The sequence below is a fragment of the Microcaecilia unicolor genome, chromosome 1 (assembly GCF_901765095.1).
Source record: "Microcaecilia unicolor chromosome 1, aMicUni1.1, whole genome shotgun sequence".
In the NCBI taxonomy this organism is placed as follows: Eukaryota; Metazoa; Chordata; class Amphibia; order Gymnophiona; family Siphonopidae; genus Microcaecilia; species Microcaecilia unicolor.
The window spans coordinates 95,854,671-95,881,708 of record NC_044031.1 but is presented as its reverse complement, the minus strand read 5'-3'; the positions used below and the strand labels follow the sequence as shown (position 1 = coordinate 95,881,708).

Here is a 27,038-nt window from a genome sequence, read left to right as displayed (position 1 = left end):
CTAAATCTTATTATGCACACCTCAAAATAGGGTGTGGCCATGGCAGGTGTAAGTGTGGTACCCATAGTTAGGAGTATCCTAGAAAGGGCGCTCCATGCAGAGTGCTCTGTGCAAATTACCAGTTTAGCGCAGGTCTTCCCAGTGCCATTTACAAGATTCCCCGCGATACATGCACACTGTCATGCTCAGTACCCTACAGAAGGGGGAACCAGCCTTCCTATTTAATTCAGTGGTTGCCACAAATGAAAAATGACCATAACATGAAACCACCATGACTCAGCAGCAGGACAAACACAACTTCTGCCATACCGAACTCCTGGTGCTTAGCAATTTCACATAGGCAGGCTTACTGACATTTTAGCAGCCTATAAAGTCCCAGCTTTCTAGAAATAGCACAAAATGCTGTTATCAGAATATTTTAAATGAGTAAAAATCATTCTGCTTGACACCCTATCATTACACAGTGACCGGAATACTATACACATGCCAACCAATGTGGAAATGGTGTCGATAAACCTTTTCCATGCCACCCTCTGCCAAACCCCTGCCAGTTGCAAGTAAGGATTGATTACGAACAATTAAGAACACGATTCCAACACTAATCCAGTCTCTTGTTTTTTCTTTATATCTAATTATGGTCCCTAGGATGGGTATTAAGTTTTAATTAGCAGATATTCCTTTGAAACTCCTGAAGAAGCTAAACAAATGTGTTTTTAAATGTCAGTAGGAATAAAGATCCAGTGCTGCTTTATTTCAACCTTTGAAACAATCTGTTCGCTGGGAGAAAAAAAAGTGTTGATCAGACAGAATAACCTACAGCAGGTTACCTACAACCGCCTGTCTGCATCACACTAGGGTTTCTTTTATGTAAATCGAATAGCACTGTAAGCCCAGGCTGCTTTTTCCAGATGGCTGGGTGTATTAAACTGATAGTTATTATTTAACATGCAGCTCTTCATAGCTATTAAACAACAAATTTTGCTTGTGGAAATATATGGTACACTGGTTACAATATATAAGTAATATAATTGACTGTCACTGCCATTGCTTCAGTTATACTTATACAGCAGAGACAAATAGGGAAGTGCACAGGGCAAAACTTGTCAGTTTATTTTCAGTTCAGTTAGCCTTTCTCCCCAATTTTGGGGTGTTTATTTCAGTTCATTTCACCCATTCTTTTTAAGAAAGGGTTTAACGCGTGTTAATTCACAGGTTAATGGGGTTAAATTGATTTGGCGTGCTGTAAATTTTTCAAGGCACGCTAATGAATGTATTTCCCTAGAAATTAGCAATTATAATCAACTATAATCTAACTCAGAAATGGAATCAAAGCTAATGTTTTAAGTGGGAGCTGAAAACTTGTTTGAAGAACGATACTCAGTTGCGATTCCATCAGTACTCATGATCTCCTGTTCGCTCTTTCCAAGGGCCATAGTACACTTGCAAAACACTCGCATTTACAGTGGAAATAGCGACTGCGATGAACTCTTAAGCCCCGGGGGGATTCTGCCACGTGCTGTAGCCACCAGATAATAGCAAGATGTTATCTGATGAGGTCAGCGCCTTAAAGGAGTATCTCACAGAAAGTCTGTTTTCAGTTTTACTCTACAGTAAAAATGGGAAGAAAGTGTAGAAATCAGAACAGGTACAATTACGTGATCATAGAAGCATTACATTTTAGCACAGTCAGGTTTAATAATAGATATCTAAATGGGGGAGAGGGTTGATAAAGTGTTTAGTGCAAAATTCAGGCCCTGATTTAATAAACTTTTCTCCCATGTTGTGTACGCAGGAATTGGGCTCCTTTTACTAAGCGGCGGTAAGCCCAATGCAGGCTTAACGCTCGCTATACAGGAAGTACCGCTGGGCTACCGCAGAGCCCGGAGATACTTCCCACCCTAGTGCGCCATCATTTGCGGAGCTACAAAAAATGTATTTATTTTTGTAGTGTTGGAGTGTATCTGGCGGTAATCGGGCAGTGCCGCATGCTGCCTAGTTACCGCCGGGTTAACGCAGGAGCCCTTACTGCCACCTTGATGGGTGGCGGTAAGGGCTCTCACCCGAAAATGGCCGCATGGCAAGTGCTTTACTTGCCACCTGGCCATTTCCTGTAGGAAAGCGAGACTTCTCTTTTACCAGCTGCGGTAAAAGGGGGCCTCGGCAAGCGTGTAAAACATGCACCGATGCCAGTGCTGGCCTATTTTGATGCAGCTTGGTAAAAGAGGCCCACAAATCAGATTCCATTAACGTGGCAAATGTAGGACAAGTTCATGATTTAGAACACTGACTTTTTCTAGCAGTGTTTTACACTAGCTTCTTCCCAGTGTGGAATTCAAGAGAGAAGAATGGGTCAATGAAGTGATAAAGAGCACCAATCAAAAGAAGGCTGGCAAGCTGGTAAGAGTCAGTTACGTACCCTTCATCCTGCCAAACCTGGGAAGGGAATCCAGGATCCAGGAGTGTCAGCCTGGCTAGGTGGCAATGTCCTGGACAGAAGTTTGACTGGGTGAGGGAACTTCTGAATGGATTCACCTGCTTGGAGAGCTCTAGAAGAGTTCATATGTCTTGGAAAGGCAGCTTGACTGGGTTGGGGGCCTGAGCAAATGGGGCAGATCTAGACAGGGGGTCTATTTGGAGGGGAAAGAAATTAGGAGAGGCAATCTTCTGATGGAGGTATCAGAAAGGAGGGCAAAATCAAGGAACTCTCAACAGGTGTTCCCGTTAACTCATGCGGAGGGCCTGTGATCACCTTCTAAGTGTCCATACCATCTCATGATTCAAACATCCAGAAGGCTGGATTCCAAGATGGCGCTTTGAACAGAAGCTCTTGAGTTTGCTTCTGGAAGTTGCTCTGGTCTTTTACCTTTTTTTGGTGCCTTCGCTTCGTCGTTGTTAATGGGGAAGCGGAGGGGAAAGGTTAAGGAGTACCCTTGGCTCCCGAAGCCGTTTCATCACTGAGGCAGACGACATTGCAATTTTCCAAACAGCAGCCGAGTCCCCTGGGCACATCGACCCCATCTGCCACTGTCGACGCGTTGACGTCGATAGAGAGCGGTAACAGGGCTTCCCTGAGCCCCGTGGCACGCATAGCACCGCCGCAGCCAGGAAGTGAATTGCCTGAGGCAGCCCGAACAGAGACGGATACCGAAGTGGTAAGACCAGACCTGTTCGAGGGGAGGACTGCAGCGGCGGAGACTGGATCCCAGGGTCGAGAACAACAAACTCAATTAGCATTGAAGGTACTACCGCAAGATATTGTTTCTAAACTTGCTCGCAATGAGACTCAGTCTCACTCTTCCTTACCTGTAACTGGCGTGGTTAGACCTGCTATAGTGACACTTGAGTCACTGTGGGATATGATTTACAACATTCAATCCACTATGCAAAGTAATTTGAAAGAAAACACTTCTGATATTAAGATTCTTTCTGAGGCTGCTCTGATTCAAGCGCAAGTGACTGCACAGCACTCCTTAAAAATGGAAAAGGTGGATACTAAGATTCATGAAATGGGGACTTTGGCAACAGCTTTGGTTAAGGACAATAATTTCCTGCACAAACGTTTAGAGTACCTGGAGAACCAGGTTAGAAGGCTTAACCTTAGGTTTCTTAATTTCCCCAAATCACCATTAATTTCCCCACTAGAAATGGTTAAGAGATACATTGGAGCTGACTCTGTGGGTGCTGTGGGTGCTTGAGCACCCCCAATATTGAGAAAATTGCTTGTAGGGGACCAGTGAGGGGTTATTTCCATTGGGCTTAGCACCCCCAATAATTTTGAAAAGCTGGCTCCTATGAAGAGATATATGATTGAAATACTAGGAATGGACAAGGATACATTACCTCCCATCACACGAGCTTATTATATCTGGAATTTTAAGGAGACGGAGAAGAATCCCTCTGTGATGGGAGAAGGAATGAATCTTACTTCTTTCCTGGAAACTTCATTGGAAATTATTACTCAAAGGTCAACTATGCTGGTCACTTTTGTCTTGGAGCCAGATCGAAATGCTGTATTAAGACTTTCCCTAAGACACTTAGAAAGACTGTTCTTTGGCTCAAAAGTCCGAATTTTTCCTGACCTCTCAAAGCCTACACAGGTGCGCCGTAGGGCTTTTTTAGAACTACGACCCAGAGTTGTGGCATTGGGGGCAAATTTTGTGTTGCGTTTTCCTTGTATTTGTAATGTAATGCTTGAGGGTAAACAATTTCAGTTTATGGAACCAAAACAGCCTCTTCCCTAAATCGTAGGCTGGGGTTTGAAAACAGAGGAAGCTAATGTATGTTATATATTTCTCCTCTATTATTTGATTCTTGAAATCTTGGAATTAATTTCTTTATTAGTGGTCGGAAAGGCCGAGAAATTTTTTTTTCCTTAAACTATTGTATTTTTCTGTAAAATTTATGCCGATTGCTTTTTCACATTGTTTTGTGATATATTATAAATATGAATAATAATAAAAAAAAAACATCCAGAAGGCTGAAGTAGTAGCAAGTGAATAGAAGGCAACTGGAGGCCCAAGCTTTCAAGAGCACTACCCACCTCATTAATCAGAGATAGGTCTTGGAAGCACTAAGATGGAGACACTTGGCTTAATGAACCAATTTAGCACTGTAGTACTCTGCATATCACTAGTTTAGTACATACCAGATTGCATCAAAGATGTCAAATGATCTTGGAGCAAAACCAACATGATACATTTTCTTATGACATTTCCATCTTTGCTCTAGAAATTCTGTGAATCCATTGCAATGCAATTATAACCTCTCTACGTCTACCATAAATTCAGCTAAGAAAGATCTCTTATGGAGGCTACTCTTTAGTTTAAATCTGTCCAACATAGGTGAATTTCTCTTTTGCACTGAACTGACACTAGAACTACAATACAGTAGTTACAATACGACAGCAGTGCTCTCCATACATCCAGATGAGAGCCTGCAACTCTGTGCTAGCTCTGTAAAACAATACCATAATATCTGGCAATAAAATCTATAATCTGCCATCAAGGAAATGGGCATTTCCCTTGCATCACCCCGCCAGTTGCCATCTGCAAGCCTCTGACAGAGGCTTGGTGTGTACTTTCTTGATGTTTTTGACCTGGTTTCTGAGACATGTTTATTACTCCCCGGACAGCGACATGTGATCTGAATGTAACCGCACACCTCTTTGCTCAGCAGCACTTGTCACAAGCCATTATAAATTATTGTGATGATAGTTTGCATTGCTGGGAAACCGGAAAAGCCCCATAAATTTAGAGCACTCGATCAGTGACATGTGTGTTTATTATCCAGATCTAAACTTTTATGAGATTCAACCCGCCTGTACTTCCCTACAGCACTGTTCACTGCGACAAGCCAGGGACCCCTATACAAGTATTTAGAACATGCAGATGACTCTAAGGATTTGCACGGACAAAAAAATTCAGTTCGTCTTTGTCTCAAATCTTTCCGAACTTTGGCTGTTTTTTTTTTTCCCAGTTAGCTTCACATATTCATTTTACTACTACTACTACTTTTCTATAGCGCTACTAGACGTACGCAGCGCTGTACATTTGAAAATAAATAAATTTTAAGAGTGATCTTTTGTACTATAGTGTGTTCAAGTGCACTAATCAACAATGTGTGTTAATTCATAGATTAGTGTACACTTAAGGCCAGAAATTATGCCAAAAATTCAGCACTAGAGAATAGCATTGAGTGCCGAATTCAGCGCTCAACTTTGAGCAAAAGGATTTGTGCCAGCTGAAATCTGGCATAAATCCTGCCATGAAAATTGGGCACGGATCCCCGCTATTTTGCAATACTGTGCACATCTCTTGTGAACACCCCTGATCTGCTCATGCCTCTCCCATGGCCACGCCCCCTTTTGAGTTGCTTGCAATCCGATTTAGGTGCCCATCTATCTATATAAAACTCACCCTCAATGTTCTATTGTCTGACGTCACTGAAGCCAAGGTTCGTAAGTTCGAAGCTCTGAAGCCACGAAAATCACAGTCTCGGGGCCCCGCCCTCACGTCAAACGTTATGACGTTGAGGGCGGAGCAATTCACTCACATCGACGGCGGCCAGGGCGGCGCAATGGGCCACCCACTGACGATGAAGGTGCGTTGGGTGGGGGGGCCAGAGGAAAGCCTTGCTAGCGCCCGTTTCATTGGCTCCAGAAACGGGCCTTTTTTTACTAGTTGTTACAGAAATGCGCACAGCCAGATCGGTGTTCAAATCATAATTAGTGCTAATTAAGTGCTTGCTAGCTCCAATAATTAAATCATTGGAGCCTATTAACTGATTATTTTGGGCACCAATCTGGCATCTGTGCCCAAGTTTGGGCAATCTTTGTAAAATCCAGGGGTAAGGGGTTAATTCCCTATAGGTTGCCTAAACTTAGATGCTGGGATAATGCTGCTAAGTACAGATTCTGTAATGGTAGTTGGGTGTGCAACTGCCGCTATAGAACACTAGCATAAGTACACATTTACATACCTAAATGTAGGCGTGAGCACTTTCAGCCAAACGGCTAGCGCAAATGCTTGCATCTAACTGTAGACAGGCACATAAATGCTAGCAATCTATAACCCACACACCTAACTGCCTGGCATACCCCTGACCCACCCATGTTCCTCCCTTGGAGTGGCGTGCTGTGGAATTTGAGCATGTATCATATAGAATACTGACAGTTACACACATAACTGCCAAATCAGTACTAATTAACACTAATTATAGGCCAAATAGTATCTAATTACTCATTTTATTTATTTATTGGGATTTATTAACCGACCTTATGAAGAGATTCACCTAAGGCGGTGTACAGCAGAACAGTTTAACATAAACTTGCAATTTTGTTAATAGCATAACAATAGTAAAATAACCAAGAATAAACTAAATATAATACATGAGGTAAACTTGAAAACAGTCAACTGAAACCTAATAATAGAACTACTGTGAAACAGTATAAAAAATATTCACATTTAACAGCATTGGAATTCAAATACCAGAGATATAATACGATGGAAGCATAATACTAATGATACACCTAATAAGCACAAATTAGAACACTCAAATAACATACTCATAACTTATTCTATAAGTTGTGTGGACAAAGTTGCATGCTAGTCAGAAATTTGAATGTGGAACTTTCTAGAATTAGGGGGGGTAAATCAAGATCAGTAAATCACTTTCATGCACACTAAATTTTTTAAGGCACACACCCTAATGTATGCACAGTCCTATTGTATACCTGTTTTTCTGTCATTTTCCAAACTATATAGACAAAGTGCTGTTGGTTAGCAAGCTTTTGTGTCTTTGAATGATCTAAAAGGCAGCATAGGATAATATCCAAACCAATCTTTGGCCACAAGCCTGGAGCTCCTCTATAACAGTTAGGCAGCAGGAAACTGAACCCTTATACTTTTCTGTGGGTGCAAGTTTAACAGAACACTTTCCTCAAAAGGCTGTACTATAAAATAGAGTTTCTTGATGTTCTGGCCATTTCTGTTAAGACTTAGTTCTACCAAGGGGACTTCAGTGAACAGAAAAGCTAGTGAACATTCTAGGGGCAATTCCATGTAGATGGCCGCCTTGTAGACACCCCAATGCCGCAAGGTAACAACTTATTCTGTAGTGGCACCTAGGTCTTCAGATTCCATTCCATTACCAGCCGTAGACCTGGTGTAACTGCGAGTGCCCAAACGCAGCAAGCATAGGTGTAACATACTGCATTCTGTAGGCTGCATGTGTAATTGGTAGCCCCGCCGATAGCCCTCCCATGCTCTACTCATGTGAACACCCCTTTGCATTTACACATTAGTCCCCTAGTTGTAGAAACTTGAGCACATGATTTTGCGTTTAGTGTGCGGAGTTGCATGCACATGTTATAGAACAGGGTCAGTTACACACATAATGTAATAACTGGGTACTAACTGGCATTAACAATCAATGATTGACATTAAGGAGGGAATTCATCAAATGGTGTTACGGCCTTAAGTTGCGTTAATTGGTCTTTAAACACCCCTAACACTGCTTGACTATAAATACCGTGGTGATATTTAAGTTGCTGTGGGTTACACAGTAATGAGATGTAAAACATGCCCATTTTGCATCTCATTACTATGCAAATACCATAATGTGACTTGTGGTGATACAATGCAAGTCATGTTTATTTTACCTCCTGGGAATATCGGGCCGTAAAGCCATGGTCCAATGCTCCCAGATAGGGTTTCCCCTCGGCTTCTGCTCACTCCTGGCTTAATGTCCCTCCATTTCACCCCACAACAATATGCTCCACCACTCCCTGCACCTTATAGATAGCCCCTGACTCCTCAAAGGACTATCTTACTATCATTGATGGTCCAGGAGGGTTCCTCAGAGGGGGGAGGGTCTTCAAGCAGGAGCAATGCCCAATCACTCCTGCCTAGCCTGGTGCCGGCCTCAAAATGGCATGTCTACTGCTAGGGGTCATATTTCTTTATAAGGAATATTTCCTCATATGGAAATATGACCCCCCCCCCCACCAGTGGTAGTTGTGCAAGACAACTGCTATGGGTGTCATTTTTTGGGTCAGCAACCGGGCATCATTCCTGCCCAAAGACATACCTAAGGAGCCCTTGAAATCCCCTTGAGAACCCCCCAAAGACCTCCCGAGGAGCCCTCCTAGATAACCAATGATAGCAATAGCCCTTTGAGGGGGCAAGGGCTATCTATAAGGTGAGATGAGTGGAAGGAATGATATTGTGGAGGGTGGACTGGGTAAGCCAGAGGGGCATTAAACAGAGGGGGGCCCAGAAGCTGGGGGGGGGGGGGGATGGACCCTGCTATGCAAGCCTGGGAGCATAGGCGGTCGGTGGCCCAACTGTTTGGGGAAGCTAAAGGGGGTTAGGGGTGGGACCAGGGGTGGAGCTTATATCCATAATTGTCTGACAACACACAGAAAAGAAAATAAGTAAAAATAAAATAATCACAATTAATACCTTTTATTAAATTTAGATATTAGATATGTATCATATGTCAAAGAATAAAGTGGTTGATCAAAGCATATACTAATCACAATCACTCAGCTGCAAAACACTATGCACAAATTTGTGCAAAGACACACTCAGAACCTTACTGTACCATAAATATTACACTGGGCAGACCCTAATACACCAATATACCACCCATACGGAAAATGCAGACCATCAACAATATGAAACAAGGGATCATAATATCACAATTCTCATGTAGAGCCACAAAACACCCTTTTAGGGTGGATAGTGCTCACAATGAGCTCCTTTTATTAACGACCATATGTAGATCCTTCAAGAGGTAGTGTGTCATGATTTAGGCTCTACACCCTTTCTGATGTTTTGGTGCCACCTCAGTAAGGCCAACACACAATCTCTCCACTGCAAAACACTATACACAAACCCACTCATAACCTTACCAAACCATAACAGCACTAATTCCAAGGACAGGACGAGCTACAACCGTATGCATGGAAAGGCAGCACTGTAATTATACCGGGCTCTAAAACACCAGCACACAACCTAGTGAAAAAAAACAAAACAAAAAGGGTACAAGTACTACACACTAGCAGAAAACTGCACCTTGATCACACATGAAAAACACAAGACACAACAGATATGAAGGCAAAATACTGAACTGGAAAGTTACCTCAAGAAGTAACTCAGCATGCAGCAATACTAGAAAAATTGAAACTTACATGCAAAATATCACAGATGCACATTTCCAAAAGCTGACATATTCCAATTAATAAATTCTGAATAAAATACTTTCTATTCACTTTGGTCCCAGTGTCTTCTGTTTTATGCAGTGTCTTCTTTCCATTTGATATTTTTTCTCTCACCATTCCCACCATCCTCCTGTGTCCTTATGCGTCCTGTCTACCATCTGTAGCCCTGTCCCTATCCTTTCTCCAGTTTCAGCATTTGCCCTCAAAGTATTCCAATCCAGTCCTTAAATTCAGCAATTCTCCCTCCATCCATATCCAGAATATCTCCTCACTCCCCTCCCCTCCATCCATGTGCATCTACTTCCTCAGTCTTACCTCCCCTCCATCCATGTCCAGCATTTCTCCTCTCTCCATTCTACTCCATCCGTGTGCATCTCCTTCCTTTGTCTTTCCTTCCCTCCATCCTTGTCCAACATTTCTCCTCTCTTTCCTGCCCTCCACTCCATCCATGTCCAGCATTTCTCCTCTCTTCCCTCCCCTCCATCCATGTGCATCTCCTTCCTGACTTCCCTCGACTCCATCCATCCATGTCCAGCAACTCTCCATTCTCTCCTGCCCTCTCCTCCATCCACCCATATCCAGCAAATGTCCTCTCTCCCCTGCCCTCTCCATTCATCCATCTATGTCCAGCAATTCTCCTCTCTCCCCGCCTTCTCCTCCACTCCATCCATCCATGTCCAGCAACTCTCCATTCTCCCCTGCCCTCTCCTCCATCCACCCATATCCAGCAAATTTCCTCTCTCCCCTGCCCCCATTCATCCATCCATGTCCAGTAATTCTCCTCTCTCCCCTGCCCTCTCCTCCCTCCATCCATCCATGTCCAGCAACTCTCCATTCTCCCCTGCCCTCTCCTCCACCCATCCATATCCAGCAAATTTGCTCTCTCCCCTGCCCCTCCATCCATCCATGTCCAGCAATTCTCCTCTCTCCCCTGCCCTCCCCTCCTCTCCAGTCCAGCGATCTCTTCTCTCCCCCTGCCCTCCCCTCCTCTCCAGCGATCTCTTCTCTCCCCCTGCCCTCCTCTCCTCTCCGTGCCCAGCGATATCTTCTCTCCCCCTGCCCTCTCCCCCATCCATGTCCAGTGATTCTCCCTGCCTTCCCTCAGCTCCATGATAGCCCTCCTCTCTGTTCCTTCCTGCCCCCCCACTCGTTTAACCCTTTTATTTTCAGTGGCTGCGACGGTAGTGAAGAAGAAAGCACTGTGGGCTCTTTCTGCCGTCATCTACTATGTAACTATGTTACCTCCAGCTTCTCCCTTCCCTCACACAGTGTCCTGCCCTCGCGGAAACAAGAAATACATCATAGCAGAAGGCGGGACACAGTGTGAAGGAAGAGAGAAGCTGGAGGTGAGCCTGCAGTGCTTTCTTCTTCACTGCCGTTGCTCGCTGTCACTGAAAATAAAAGGGTTAAATATGCAGGGGGGAGCAGGAAGGAACGGAGAGCCTATAGGTTGATGAAGTGTGGAGCTGGCGCCACAGTGTGTGTGTGTGTGGGGGGGGGGGTGGATGCCGGTGGCACGGAGAGGAGAGGAACATACAATTTTGTTTTTCGAGGAGGAGCAAGCCTCTTATATGGGGCGCCTATGCCTGGGAGCATTGCGATGCAGCTTTGCAGCCTGATGCTTCCAGGCACAAACTATAACGCTGCTTGTAGATATTGAGGAACTCACAAATGTATCCATAGGGCTTTGCGTTTTAACCATTTCAGGTGTCGCTATTTCCTTCGCAACCCCTTTCCGTTTCCCCATATCACTGAAGTTCAACAAATCTCTAAGCAAAAAAATACAAGAAAAGTGGGAGGGCAGAAAATAATACCTGAAAATATTCTAAATCAGTAAACACTCCATGCAGGTCCTCAAGACTCCATAATACTCCTTATTTGTTCCTCAGGGGCATGACCTGCCCCTTTGGTCACACCCCTTCAGGCACACAACCACAGGCAAAGTACCACAGCAGCTCTCACACTTGAAGGAAACAAAAGGGGTGGGCCTCTGATATCACCAGAGTGTCAGGCAGCTGGTAACTATTCTCACAATTAATGGCTTCAGAGTCCTTCTGGACCCCTTCCACAGCAGCTCCAATCTGGGTTCAGGTCAACATTCCTTCCTCATAAAAGGCGATCTCTTACCGCACCTTGATGAATTCCCCCTCCAATTCATGTTACATGGTGCTAATTGGCAACAACTTTCATTTATGCATGTAATTGCTCTTAGTTAATATTCTACAAATTGTGCACGTAAAATCCATAGCATACAACTGCAGGAGGGCATAGACCTGGCAGGGGGCACGAGTGGGCCAAGAGTGTGCCTGGTACGTATTTGCATGGGTTCTAGAATACTTTCAATTATGCACCTAACTACCAACAGTTAGACATGAGCAATCACGCCATAGAATTCATGCTTAGCATGGATCATATAATGATATATGAAGATATAATGTGTAAATATGTTGGTGTGATATGTGTGTGTGTATCATCTCTTTTTATACCTTTTTAAGTAATAAAGTTTTAAATACCTAAATACCAGACCACGAGACTTTACCAGAACCAGACAAAACCGAACTCTCTATACCTGACTGCTTAGTCACTCTGTCACTAATGAACGTTAACGCATTACCACCTTATTTCTCATGCTGGAAATGAACTGACTATCTAACTTACTCTGTAATTTACTCTATCATTTATGAACTTTAATGCAATACCACTTTGTATTTCCCATTCCGGAAATGGCGATCGCCATTACGGCATAATGTAAGCCACATTGAGCCTGCAAAAAGGTGGGAAAATGTGGGATACAAATGCAACAAATAAATAAATAAATAAAAAATCATCCCATGGCCTTTCAGTGACCTTTTGAGAATGACCCCCTATGGCGCTTACATACACTCTCACAGAATAGCACCTAGGTGTTTTCCTTCAACTTACACATGCAAGTGTATACTTATCCATGAAAGTGACAGTGGTTTGTACACTTGCGCGCTGAAGTGGCCTGTAAATGTGGCACCCTATTATAGAACTGCCCTTTCTATGGGTAGAAAAAACAAACTTTTAATGGACATAATCACATGAAACTAAACTTTTGCCCTTTATTGAGCCATAATGTTTGACTACACATTGAACAAAAACTACAGCTGGCTTGTCCACTCTTAAGTCTGAATGCATATGGCAAATTTTCAGCCATGCCAGTGGCTGGTGGTACTCAGCCTTTGGAATTTTTTATCTTATGCTTATGAAAAAAAAACATTATTTGGACTCGCTCAGGAGATATTCAACCCTTTGCCATGCTGATTTACATCTGTGAATGATTTTGCCTTACTTGCACAGAACTGAATTTCCCAGAATAGTGGCTATAATAAACAAAAAGCTACCAACAAATGTGTATATATTTTAATCAGTGCAGCTTGCATAGCTTCAGTGGTCTAGATATTCCAGATACAGATTGATTCAGTAAGTTTCTATCTGGCAATTCAAGGATATAAATGAAACAATTTGATTGCAGTTGTGCTGTGTTTTAGAGAGTGACCAAAAACGGAGCTTTTGGTTTCCACTGAAATCAAAACCTTCACACCACAGAAAGTCCATCTCCCCCACCCTCCCCAGGCAGAAAGTCAGTCCCCCTGGACTCCCCTCCAGCCATGCCATGTATTTTGCCCTCCGCTCACCGTAGGCCCTTCCCAGGCCTACCTTCAGAGCCTTGATGGTCTAGTGGCTTCTTTGGGGCAGGAGTTGCTCCTGCCCCCACGGAGTCTGCACTCAAAATTGCTGCCATGATTTTTTTTTTTGTTACATTTGTACCCCGCACTTTCCCACTCATGGCAGGCTCAATGCGGCTCACATGGGGCAATGGAGGGTTAAGTGACTTGCCCAGAGTCACAAGGAGCTGCCTGTGCCTGAAGTGGGAATTGAACTCAGTTCCTCAGTTCCCCAGGACCAAAGTCCGCCACCCTAACCACTAGGCCACTCCTCCACAGCAGCCTCGCGAAACTGCCACAGGAGGTCTTGGCACCCATTTTGAGATTGGAATTGGCATGGGCAGGAGAAACTACACTGCCTCCATTATATGCAAATCTCTCTCATGCATATTCATTGTGGATATCCTGAAAACCTCACTGGCAAGGGGTACTCTAGGACTGGACTTGGGGGAAACACTGCACTAGACCACCAGGGCTTCAATGGTAGGCCTGGAGAGGGCGACCAAAGAGTGATCACAGGGGCAGGGGTGGGGAGTTTCGGTTTTAGCCAAACCGACGCATGATTGAGTCAGGATTTCAGGCCAGTTTTGGCACTGAAGCTGAAAGTGTAATTCAGTCGGCCTCTACTGTGTTTAAAAGAACAAATAATCAAATTAAGGGGCCCTGTGCACTAAGCAGTTAGCTTATAAATTAGCATGCAGTAACTATTTGGGCATGTTACTGCACTTGTATGACAGCTCATGTTACTTCACATGCTAACTGCATGCAGGTCTCCCACTTAGCCATCTCTCTCTTCTTCAATCTGTTCAAAATTCTGCTGCACGACTAATATTCCGCCAGGGTCGTTACGCTCATATTAGCCCTCTCCTCAAGTCACTTCACTGGCTTCCTATCCATTTCCGCATACAGTTCAAACTCCTCTTATTGACCTATAAGTACATTCACTCTGCAGCTCCTCAGTACCTCTCCACTCTCATCTTCTCCCTACATTCCTCCCCGGGAGCTCCGTTCACTGGGTAAATCTCTGTTATCTGCACCTTTCTCCTCCACTGCTAACTCCAGACTCCGTTCCTTTTATCTTGCTGCACCATATGCCTGGAATAGACTTCCTGAGCCGGTACGTCACGCTCCATCTCTGACCGTCTTCAAATCTAAGCTAAAAACCCACCTTTTTGATGCTGCTTTTAACTCCTAACCCTTGTTCACTTGTTCAGAACCCTTATTTTATCATCCTCACTTTAATATTCCCTTATTTCTTGTTTGTCTGTCCTAATTAGATTGTAAGCTCTGTCAAGCAGGGACTGTCTCTTCATGTTCAAGTGTACAGCGCTGCGTATGTCTAGTAGCGCTATAGAAATGATAAGTAGTAGTAGTACTAACTGCATAGCATGTTATGAAAATGGATGAATTATGGAGGGGCAATAGGCATGGAGTGTATACTGCAGTTAGGGTGTGGTCCTTTACTGTTCGATGTCACTTGTGCAGATAACACAGATGCAGTTACTTACATTCAAGAGCACACATTTGGTTCATGTGGGCACTTAGAAATTTAAAGAGCAAACAAAATCACTTCTATGCACGTATGCCCATGAATTAACATTTGTATGCTTAAAAAAAAAAAGTTCTAGCATGCATACAATGTACACACACCAAAGAATCTGTTAAACTTTAGGACAACCTCTGAGAGAGATAATTATCTTATGCTAGCTGGCCTATCGACTAAAGGTATACGCTACAAAGCGGTTTCTCATTCTATTTTCTTCGCAGCTGCTCGTTATTGGAAAAATCTCCCATCTGAGCTATGTTTGATATGAAGTTATGTTTTATTTTGAAAGGCTTTAAAGACTTATTTGTACACTAGGCCGAGGGGGATATGAACTTTACTCTGATTTCTATTTTTTTTTTTTGTAATTCCTGATCATTTGTATCAGTTTTCATTCTTGATTTGTTATAACTCACCTTGAATCTTATTTTTTAAGAGAGCTGGCGAGGAATAAGTCCTTGATAACATAACAACAAAACAAACGTGAAAAATGTCTAAAATCAGGACACAGAAAGTGAAGGTGCCTTGGTGCTTTATAACTTTTGCTACGTGAGACGTGGGGTAAGGAATATTGTAGATGAAAATATTCGAGTTATTCCCCAAGTTTTCCACGTCATCACTGTGACCCCTGACGCAGGTGCTAGTCACCGAAACACGGCCCGTGTCGGGTCAAGGCTCATTCATTAAAGAACTTTGTTCCATTTTAAAGGCCCGTGGTGCTGTTTTTTTGTTTGGACTTTAGTTTGTACTTTGTTCCCTCTCTTTTGTTATACTAAAATCAGGACAAATTCATTTTTTTTTATTGCGTCTAAGTACATCTGAACAAGCTGGGAATGCCCCCAACAGCACGAAGGACTTGCATTTACTGTGTGGTAATGTGGGCACTCGCCACATGATCAGAACCAAACTTTTTACCCATGTTTTTGTAAAATAACTCCTATATTTTTAAAAGCAGTAGCTTTAATCTTCCTGTTTTGGACATCCCAGTACTGTAACTGTCCTCAGTGAGGTTGGGGGCTAGAACCATAGCCTCCTGACTCCCAAATTCTCAATCTCAACCAAAAGGCCGAGTAGAGATCTTTAGGCCATGGCTCAGACCTTATGTTTGATCTCAGACAAAAGGAAGTTCATATGACCTTACTGTGCACAGAAATTAAGATAAAAACAAAACAGTATTAGACTCAGTTATTATTTCTTTATTAGCTTTTGCAAGCTAACCCTGCCCCCTCCCAGGTCAGAACAGCATGAGCACGAGATGACATCACCAGAAATAAGTGAATCAAAAAGCACTCCAGTGACAGTTTGCAGGGGAAGGGGGAGGGGGAAGGGTTGATGGGTGATTGATCAAAAGGCAAGAGGTAGTAGAGTTTTATGGATCATAATGCATTACTGTTAGTGTGTTTTTTTTCTAGCAAAAAAGGTGCCGGTACTCAAAAGGCAGGCCACCCTTCAGGGGTCGGGTGATCACTGAGGCACCCACCCCACAATAGCCAGGTCCTCTGCAACCAGTCACAGAATCTATGACAAGGCACAATTGGTGCGTACAGCCTGAGCTCTTTCACTAAAACTTGGGGACCGTGGGTCAATTTTAGCAGACAATGGAAAAGATGCCGGTACTCAGTACCCCCAAGTACCCCTTCAAAAAAAACAGCACTGATAACTGTATCCAGTATTTCAGTACGATTGTCCATCTTTTCAGGTTTTTTTTATTTCTTTGAGGCTTTTTTTTTTAAAGCAGCATTTGATCAAAGAAAGAGCCTTCTAATAACTATACATGGACCTTTGTGTAGTTTGAAAATGCTAAGTCTAGTGGATGCTTCTGAAGAAATGCAAGACTGAGACTTCCTGAGATGAAAAACAATTTTTTTTCCCTCCTGTAATTATTACACTGCATGCTATTTGCAAACAAAAGGTCATTAGAATTAATTTGGGAAACACTCATGAATAATGCCAACATAAATAGCTGCTGCTTTTGAGACGTTTTCTGCAGTATTCAAGGCCTTCATGGTAAGCAAGCACCAGCAGCAAGCTCCAGATCTCACAGCTGGAAGAAGATGCTCAGAAAAAGAACCCGGATGCATCCCCCACCTCTGAAACTCCAACATCCCCAAACACTTCCCGGAATAAGAGGGGGCTCTTAAACCCCGCTCGTTCTCCCTTGGGCTTCCAGTCAACTTTCCTGACTCTCATCAGTTTTCTTTTTTGACACTAATATCCTTTTCTACTCTAATATATCTGTTTTAGGGGCACAGGGTCTCTTCATAGGGTCACAGATTCCTTTTTCTCATAGCTGTGTTCCCTAGATTCATCCCTGTTTCGCTCCCAACCGAGCTAAAACTTGTTTTCACCACTGTAACCTCCAGTAACTGAAAGAATACTTTTGACTTTCCAGTTGTATATATTGGCAAACAGTTGCTGACAACTTACATACCAAAGGATTAGGAAAGAAACAGGATTAGGAAAAAGCTGACTACCCAAAGGAATCTCAGAATGGGGTAATACCGCGCATGCCACAATATCAAAACTATATTAGATTACAGCAGCTCTGAAAAACACATTTTCTAATAGGAATGTGGATTTCCTAACAGGAAAATTCAACATCCAAATTGAGTTAGGGTTTTTTTTCCTTCTTTTGTTATGAGTATGGACATTCTAATATGAATCTGTGTTTATATATAAAGATATTACTAAGCTGCATTATAGGCACGCTAACATTTTTAGCGCATGCTAATGCTAGAGACATCATAGGAATATATGGGTGTCTCTAGCGTTTAGCACGCACTAAAAACGCTAGCGCACCTTACAGGGCCCTGAGAGTCTTCATTTAACAAAAATACCATAAAAGAATAAATTATGCACATCATTTCACATTAAAAGGTCCGTTTACTAAGCCATGCTAAAAAGTGACTGGTGATAGTTATAGTGTTTGTGTTTCCCACGCGCTCTGGCCACTTTTTAGCACGGCTCAAAAATGAACCACTTTCAATTTTTTTCTATTAATAGCCACGTGCTAATTTCCAAACTAGAGCGTGGCCACTACCACCTGAGCCCTCACCGCCTCCTATTTAGAAGGCGGTAAGGGCTCACGTGGTACTGATGTGGTAATCGGGCAGCATGTGGCAGTGTGCCCACGCTGCCCGATTACTGCCAGGAATGCCTATTCCCTGCCCTTTGTGCTAGAAAATACAAAAGCGCGGGAAACGGTGCGTGGCAAAACCAAAACTACCGCAGGGCACCTGGGCATGCCTGGCAGTAGTGCTATTTTGCCACAAGCTACCCCCGCGGTAACCCTACCGCGCCTTTGTAAAAGGGACCCTAAATCTTAGAAGATGCCACCCCCTAAAAAACTTTAAGGAAGAGACAAGGTTTTCTCCTCTCTTGATGCAAACATCTGTATTCCTAAATTGCAAGACAATAGTGAATGCGGGCAGAAAACACCTCAGAGAGAACAGAGGCAACTTTACCTGAAGAAAAAACATCGAACTTGGGGAAGTTTATGTGGAGAAGGCAGCAGGACCACTTGTACACAGAGGGGATTAAAAGCCTTGATCTAGATGCTTATTAATAGGGAAACTCAGCTTTACCCTACTGGATTATGCAAAACACTAGGGTGCCAATCAGGGGCGTAGCTACGTGGGGCCACGGGAGCCTGGGCTCCCAGATTTGCCCCTAGTTCCCGCCGACCCTTTCGACCCGCCCTTCCCGCCACCACTAACCCTCCCCTGCCGCCGCCATCGGGTACCTGTGCTGTACCTGTGCAGGACGTCAGGACGACTCACACAGAAGAAACAGAATCCTAGGCCTCTACATCAGCTGCAGCAATGCGCTGGCTCGGAGACCGGCTAAGGAGGACTTCGGCTGGTGGAGGTTGGGGACCCGCGCCAGCACAGGTACCTGACGGCGGCAGCGGTGGGGGGGGGGACTCAGTGGAGGGTTGGCGGTGGCGGGAAGGGGGGGTCGAAAGGGGAGGGGCGCTGGGGGGGTCAAAGGTGGCAGGGAGTCCATGGCGGGGGGGGGGGGCTAAAATGTGCCCCCTCTCCTCGGGCTCTGGTCCCCCTTCCCGTCAAAGTCTGGCTATGCCCCTGGTGCCAATGATCAAAAGTAAATGCGAGCATTAGAGGCCATTAGCGCAGTGCCATAGCGAGGGCAGCTGACACCTGGGGAGGGTCGCTGCTCCACACCCCCCCCCCCGGGTGCAGCACGGCGCACCCTCCCCCCTCTGGAGTGCAACCCCCCCCGGAGCGCGTACTTACATTGGAAAGCAGCAAGGGACGGGTGGGAGGGCCGATCTGCCCCGACTGCACATTGCTGGGAGCAGCGTCGGCTCCGCTGGTTCCCTGCTCTCTCTGCCCCGGAACAGGAAGTAACCTGTTCTGGGGCAGAGGCAGCAGGGAACCAGCAGAGCTGACACCCCCCCAGCGGCGTGCACCCAGGGCGGACCACCCCACCGCCCCTACGCCACTGCATTAGTGCCTTACTAGCGCCTGCATTTACCAGCGCAGAATAATCAGAGGGGTCTAGCAAAGCAAACAATGAGCGCATCATGCCTTAGCGCAGATAGCATGCAAATGTAGTCAAGCTCATTTAAATGAGCTCATTTTGTATTCCTCCCCAATAATCAGAAAAGAGCACCCGAAACAAAAGGTGTCTTACCGTTGTAAAATATAACACCAGGTCTGAGCAGGCATTAGGGAGTTGGAAGAGAGGATTTCACATGATTCTCATGCTTCTCTCATGATTCTTCCTGCAAAATCTACCGGTTTTGATTGCTTTTGGAAGCAGAAGGAAACCCATGCATGTCCTTGAGTGCTGGTTGTCAGAAACAGCAGCCCCGAACGTGAAGCACACATTGGCATTCTTGTCCTGCATCTAAATTTAACCCCCATCTCCCAAAGCACACATTGGCGCCTGTTACTTGCATAAGCATCCAGAAAAAATTAAAAACGCTTCTATTTAGGCTGCAGATAGACATCAACGTGTGCTTCATGTTTGCGTTTTACCAGGTGCATGCGCACAGGAGCTGAGCTTAACGCTGAACCCTTCTGCGCATGCGCCAAGCACAATCCTCCCGCCGAACTCCCCAATGCTCAAAGCTACAAGCGTGCCTATATTTGCATCTCATTAACTCTGAGCATTAGGGCATTGCCCTTCTGCACTGTTCTGGCACGATTTTTAAAGCGCTATTCAGAATAGTATCCGACTTTTGATCATCTGCCCCTAAGGGGGTGGGGGTGGGGGTGGGGGAGGAAGTAGGCTACCAACATCCTATCACAAGAAATTCAATCCATGACTTCTCAGTGCTAGAAGTGGCTTTATCACAGCTGCAGCTGGGGACTGCCTTCTTCCTAATGAAATCAGGCACAATCAGACACCTGAATAGATCAATATATAAATAACTGAGGCTTCCAGTTAAATTGAATTGCCATCTTTCCCGAGGATGGGAAAAAAAGACGATCAAAATGTTGGGGAGATGTTTTTTAGTCGTGCTTTCTGACTCCTTGTCTGATTAGGTTTACTGTCCCTATTCTAGAGAGAGAGGATATTTTTGTTCTCACATAATAAGTCTACAGAGACCTTCATCCAAAGAGAAACAGAGGGTTATTTGAGAAATAAAACTGATTTCAGACACATGCTTTCACACAATAGCTGCAAGTGATATTCTCTGCTAGTTTTGGAGCTAGAGCTATAATTGTCTCAATAATAACAATTTGACCTTTCCTACCTGCTTATTTAAACAGCACATGAAGGTTTTCAGGGCTAACAGGCAAAAAGAATGAGATGGAAAAACAGCAGAAATGTTTGATCACTTAAATCAAAATCTGTGTATAGCTCTGAAGCTCAAAAAGCAAGACCATTTCCAGTGGATATCTGCGCCCCTGGTCTGGATTTCAAAGCCTACCAAAATTATTTTCATATACGGTCCTTTGCCTCTGTCCTAGTTACAAAATCCGGACTTACTAAGCATATCATCTCCACAGACATGGTAACATTCAGGATAATTCTCTCCACTAGGTGGTATCACGCCTTACTTTACAAAATACAATCACTTACTTGCATTCTCTGTCTTCCAAATCGAAGTGAGGGTTGAAGTTGATCATGATTCTGAGATAGGGCTCAGGAGCCTGGATCAGCCAGTCACATTTTTGGTTCGCATGATAGTAATTTGGATAGCCAGGAGAGGTGAGGTACCCAGGACTCGTAATTTTGATGGTATCACCACATTTATCTGCAAGGAAAAGAAATGTATCACTCACTTACTTTGCCTACTTAATACTAATAATTCCTCTGTGCCATCTTTAATTTCTCAATATATTTAATGTTTAAAGTGTGATTTTTTTTCCTCCTTTCATCTGACTGGTTCTATACCAAGGTACATGCAATTCTTTTGCATTCTATTTGTAAAATGGAATTTTATGAAAGTGCATACAATGGGTTTCTCCATCATGCCCAGTAACTTTCTACTGCAGCAAAAATGCTCCAGGAACATACTTACAAGATTAATAGATCACAAGGATTCCTGAATGGGATGAAATATTTTGTAGGTTTAAAAACATTAACGCTTTTCACAATGGATGTTAAATCTCTACCATGAGCTTCTCAGCAAAGGAGACCTGTAATCTTATTAAGTAACAAGTTTTCCAGAGTACTGAAACTAAGAGATACCGACGACCCCCTGCTAAGTGTTTAGAGATAAGAATTTCCCTGGGTCATTAGCCACCACTGACCATCTTGCAGACTTCTATCCCCCCTCAAAGCAGAAACCTCAGGTTGCAAATATAAGCAAACTGAAGTTATCTTTAACCCTTTTAGATCCATGCAGGAGAACAAAGTGCACCTAGTCTAGTGGAGCTGAAATGATTCAGTAGTAAACGTTTAACTGTTTGTTCATGCATGAAGACCAGATCAAAGACATGAAGCATTAAAAAAATCCCTCGCTTATTCCTTGTAACGTTGGAAGTGTCACCCTGTCCACCAGGTGTAAATAACACCGTGGCATGCATGCATCAAGTGTTTATTTTATTTTAAATTGGCCTGTTTTGTTGCTAAATACTAGAAAACTCCAGCTATAGAATGACTTTTTGAAAGGTAAATAAATCAGTCACTGAAGCCGATCTATTGATCTGAGGTTCCATTATCGTTTTATGCCCCTATGAGATTCTTCCTATAAGTTTCTAGTTAACAAAAAAAATAAAATAAAAGCAACTGACTGGAGTACATCTTAATGGATGCTTGACACTGACAGCTATGCATATGAACTAGAGAGAGAGAGAAAAAAAATGTGAGTGAAACTAACAAGAAAATAGAAGTCTATGCATCACATGTCCCTTTTCCCCCAGCAATGGTGTGTACAGAATTAAATTCTGCACTTCCATGGATTCCCTCCGGAAAGAAACCAGCCTCCCTTGCTCTCTCTCAGCATGGATTTATAAATGCACCACATTTTACTATAGGAAAAACAGGTCAAATGGAAATGAAAGATGGAGTACTCATCCAAAGTGCATAAAGCTACAAGCGTTAGAGAAATTATTTGCCATAAATTAAATGAATGAGCGGCTCAGTGCTAAAGAGATTTTTTTTCTCCCCATCCTTGAAAGTTGGTTTTTTTTTCTCCCTTTTGATTGATGCTTGAAACTTTCTTAGTTGCTTGTTTGATGCCGGCAGACCTTGTACAAATATAAGGGGACCCGAGAAGTTACCAAATGCAGTTGAAAATCTGCAGCAGTGGCTGGCCTGAAACTTTTGCGTTGGGGGTGGGTGGGGGGAGTGATTCTATCCCAGGAAATCCTTCCTGGCCCTGTACAAACAACATGGCAGAATCTGGCGTCTGTTAAACGCGTGAAATAAACCAGAGCTGTTTCCAATCTCTTTGACAGAGAGTCACTTCCAGACACCGAGGTGGGCTCAGTCGTCCTACCAACGCTCTTTAATCTGCCACTTCTGAGAAAGTGGCAACATAATAAGATCGGGCCGTGTTAGACTTCCCGGCTCTGTGAAATCTGTTCAACAGTTGATTAAGAAGAGCAGTTTCTAATGACTCGGGACCATTAGCTCTAAGTAAGGCTAATGAATTAATTTAGCAGGCACTGGGCTCTGAAAGGGCTGGACGTGGCCGGAGAAGGGCTGTTAGCGAAGGCTAATGGAATTGGTGCCGCTGTTCAGGTCATTAGATGTACTGATCGTATAGTCTTCTGGCCGGTCCCTCCCAAACATCTGTGCTGATAATTTATAGTAACATAGTAGGTGACGGCAGAAAAAGACCTGCACGGTCCATCCAGTCTGCCCAACATGATAAACTTATATGTGCTACTTTGTATGTATACCGGACCTTGATTTGTATCTGCCATTTTCAGTAACATTTGCAGCAGGATACACCGCCCCCCCCCCCCTCCTCAACCTATGCGTACATCTCATTTATCTCATAACGTTGCGTGCGTTTTATACAGTCCCAATGTGTGGATACAATCTTCATTCATTTTGTTTTCTGGCATTGACTGATACGGAGACGCCATATGTTCTCAAAAGTTTCTAAAAATTGCTCTTATACCTGGAACAGGACGTTTATTTTTCAAAGAAAAAGACTCAGCCGCAAAACAAGGTTTGCACGTGCTTTTTTTTCTCAAAGTACTTTTGCCTGTGTTAGATCAAAAGATGGCTAAAACCTATTTAAAAGGATAACAGGAATAATTCAGTCTGCCTACTATAATTTAATTAGAGATTATTGCGAGCGTACGATTTAATTTGCTTGGTATAAAGCACCTGATTAGGGAGTCTTTACAGTATGATTGGAGTCTTTGTGGATATATGCTACATCTTTGTTTCAATTAACTTTGAAAAGTTAGCTCCTGGCAAAGTAAATATTAGTTAATAGCAATGACGTGAGATTTGCAATAAGAGGAGAAATCGCATTCGCCCTTTCACATTAGAGGTTCAAGTATTGAGCAGCCCCTGTTCAGCTATGCCCAGTAGTAAAAGTGGTCTCTAGTCCCTTGCTGTGTTTCACTGAACAAATGTGAGCTAATTGATTCACACTACGTTAATTGGAGTGTGTGTGTCAAGTTTCCCCATCAAAGCTCTCCCTTCGCTTTTCTGGGCATAAAGTTTATTCAGAATGTTCTTCGGACACTGACACTGAGAAACTTGCCACTTTTAACTGTACTTTTAGGTACAAATTAGGATTAGACCTGTCTAAATTAATGTTTTAGCCCGCTACATGTGGGTGCTGACAAAGCTAATATGTTAGGAACATATTGAAAATGGCCAGTCTCATTTCCAGCCGACCAGATGCGCTATTCATTTTGCACGTCTATAATGAAAATAGATTTTAGTTTGGCGCTTTTATCAGATCTATAATAAACCATGATGGGTATAGTAACCACCGACTATAAATAAAGTTTCCTTCAACCTAATTCAGCTCGCTATGCTGCTTTTTAGGGACAGCTGTATTTTCAGTTGCATTTCTTACACAGCCTAGCTCCTCGGAGCCTCCTATGCCCAAGGTCGGTTCCGTCCAGATGTGGTACAGCTGCGAGCAGAAAGCTTGCAATGCGTTTAATCTCTGAGGCACTCACCGTTTCGGAAAGCCCTGACGATGGTGAGGATCGGGACCAAACAGTACAAGACAAGTCCACACCGCATCCTCCTCCGGGATAACCACACAGATCCGCAAGAAAATGCAGTGGGGGAAAAAAATCCTCTCAGGTTGTATATCCTCCTCGGGCCGATCCCTGGCCACGAAAACGCAACAGTGTCCCCGATCTTCAGAGCAAGTCTTCTCTTCTTGTGTCTCAAGTCGTCGCCTGCATCCTGTCATTCAGCTCCGGTTTCCTCTGCTCTTTCCCACACTCGTCCCTTTCCCAGGCGCTGGCGGTGCCATTCCCAAACAGACTTGAACCAATAACAATTCTTCCGGCTCCTCCTCAGCCTCTTGTAACCTGGAGAGGAAGCCGGGGAGAGAGGGTCCTTGATTTCCTGGAGATAGAGGGAGAGCAAAATAACATGAAGGGAAAAAAGGAAGGAGAGGCGATCACAGACAATCGCTGCAAAGAACACAAAAAAGACATTAGCGATTGCTCCTTGAATGGATCTGGGACCGAACGAGCCTCATTGTATAAGGACCTTTCCGCAGTCAGCTTAAATCTCCACCCGGGAGGATTTGAACTCCTAATACTAACCACCAGTGGACTCCGTTTGGGAAGCTGTAGTGTGGCACAGAGAGATATATACAGTAGTGTGTATGTATAGGTGGGAGGCGAGAGAGGTGAAGGAGGGGGGGAGGGAGAGGGGGAGAGATAAGTCCTTTGAAAGGCAGAGATATCTGGCAGACTAGAACCTAAAGATGGGGACAGTGATAAGCCACAAACAGCTCCTGCCTCTTGATCAAGCGCCGTTTAAGAGACTTTAGAGTCAGGGGGAAAGGATCTGCTTTCAGCCACACAGAGAAGGAGCTGACCCCTTTCCTTCCTCTTATATACGTTACATTTCTGCAGCAAGGACTGGCAAAACCCCTTAAAGGTGGAGAGCTGTAAGTGCATCGAAGAAGCAGGCAAGCCAGAGTAAGGGCAATGGTCAGTGAGAGACAAACAGGCTGAGCCCGGTCATTCTATAGGGCAATACGCAGCGCTGTACACATGTCCCTCGAGGACTTGCCCAAGGTCCTGTGGTGGGAATTGAACCCGGGTTGACAGGATCAAGGCCTGGAGTATTAACCACTAGGCTACTCCTTCACACGCTCTCCTTCCCCTTTTCTCAGCCCATCTGTCTCGTCTATAGCCACACATCTGCCTAGAACGAATTCCAGCTGTTAGGAGGAGGAGGAGGGATGGAGCTGCTCGGCTGCTTTTGGAAAGTCATGCCACATTTTTGGGTCTCTCTGTCTAGCCCCAGCCTTGGGATGAATTTGGGGGGACTTTACAGTGAGCCTGGAAGAGACTTATGTTATGTGCCACTTTTGCATATGCCTGAAGCCGAACATGAGATCAGTTCTGTGTAAGCAGGGAGCAAGAAAGAACCGAATGGAAAGTGAAAGAAAATCAGCTGCTTTGTAACGCCTACATATTACAGCTCCCTTTCTTGGGGGGGGGGGGGGGGGAGAGAGAGGGGAGACCCTAAAACGAAGTGTCCTGCCCGCTTGACAAAACTCAAACAAACCACACACACCCAGCAGTTTGCCTAGTGCTACATTAGCCTCCTGCCCTGCCCCTGGAAAGAGAAAAGCGGTCTGGAACTGGGCCACTGAAGTTTGAAAGTGGCTGAGGGGCAGGGAAGCCGCCGCGTTACCTTGCGAGACTGCCGGCAGGCGCGGTCTGTCTGTCTCTCTCTCTCTCTCTCTGCCTCTTCCCTGGAGCTGCTGTTGCAGAGGACCAGACTCCGCCTGAGGAGGACTGGGAAGCTGAGCAACTCTCCTTCCCTCCCTTCGTCAGCAGGGGCTGAGCCGCACACACTCAGCACCAGCAGACTGGGAGGGGGGGGGGGGAGGAGGAGGAGAGGCTCTGCTTTATAGGATTATTCTGCAGATCAGTCACTTTATCGCAGATTTCTCTTGTTCTATACACCAGACTACATATTGGAGGAGGTGGGTGTGTAAACCAGTTACTCACTTAAGTGCCCAGCCTCTACAGCCAGTGGGAGGAGAATAGATAAAGTTTAGGAGGCAGAAAGGAGAGAAGAAGCAGTGAGATGATCAGAGAGAGAGAGAGAGAGAAACCACTCACCAATTCTTCTCCTCATAACTCTATTTTTAAAGACATTCACCAGCATCATCCAACGAATTTATCTCTGGGATCCAATATTAACTATACAGAAGGAGAAAATGTTTCTTCACCCAACGTGTAATTAAACTCTGGAATTCATTGCCGGAGAACATGGTGAAGGCGGTTAGCTTAGCAGAGTTTAAAAAGGGGTTAGACTGTTTCCTAAAGGACAAGTCCATAAACCACTACTAAATGGACTTGGGAAAAAAAAATCACAATTCCAGGAATAACATGTATAGAGTGTTTGTACGTTTGGGAAGCTTGTCAGGTGCCCTTGGCCTGGATTGGCCGCTGTCGTGGACAGGATGCTGGGCTCGATGGACCCTTGGTCTTTT

General features: G+C 44.2%; 1 protein-coding gene across 1 annotated transcript in view; it reads right to left on the bottom strand.

Annotated features, from left to right (window-relative positions):
* The window catches only part of NRP1 (neuropilin 1), a 323,789-nt gene extending 297,427 nt beyond the window's left edge, over nucleotides 1-26,362 (bottom strand). Inside the window, exons 1-3 of the mRNA XM_030199076.1 lie at nucleotides 26,231-26,362; nucleotides 24,523-24,922; nucleotides 21,005-21,179 (exon numbers count right to left, since the gene is read on the bottom strand). Coding sequence (XP_030054936.1) covers nucleotides 21,005-21,179; nucleotides 24,523-24,589 — 242 coding nt within the window. The 5' untranslated portion in view covers nucleotides 24,590-24,922; nucleotides 26,231-26,362. The remainder of the gene's footprint in view (nucleotides 1-21,004; nucleotides 21,180-24,522; nucleotides 24,923-26,230) is intronic.
* Between the last annotated feature and the right edge of the window lie 676 nt (nucleotides 26,363-27,038).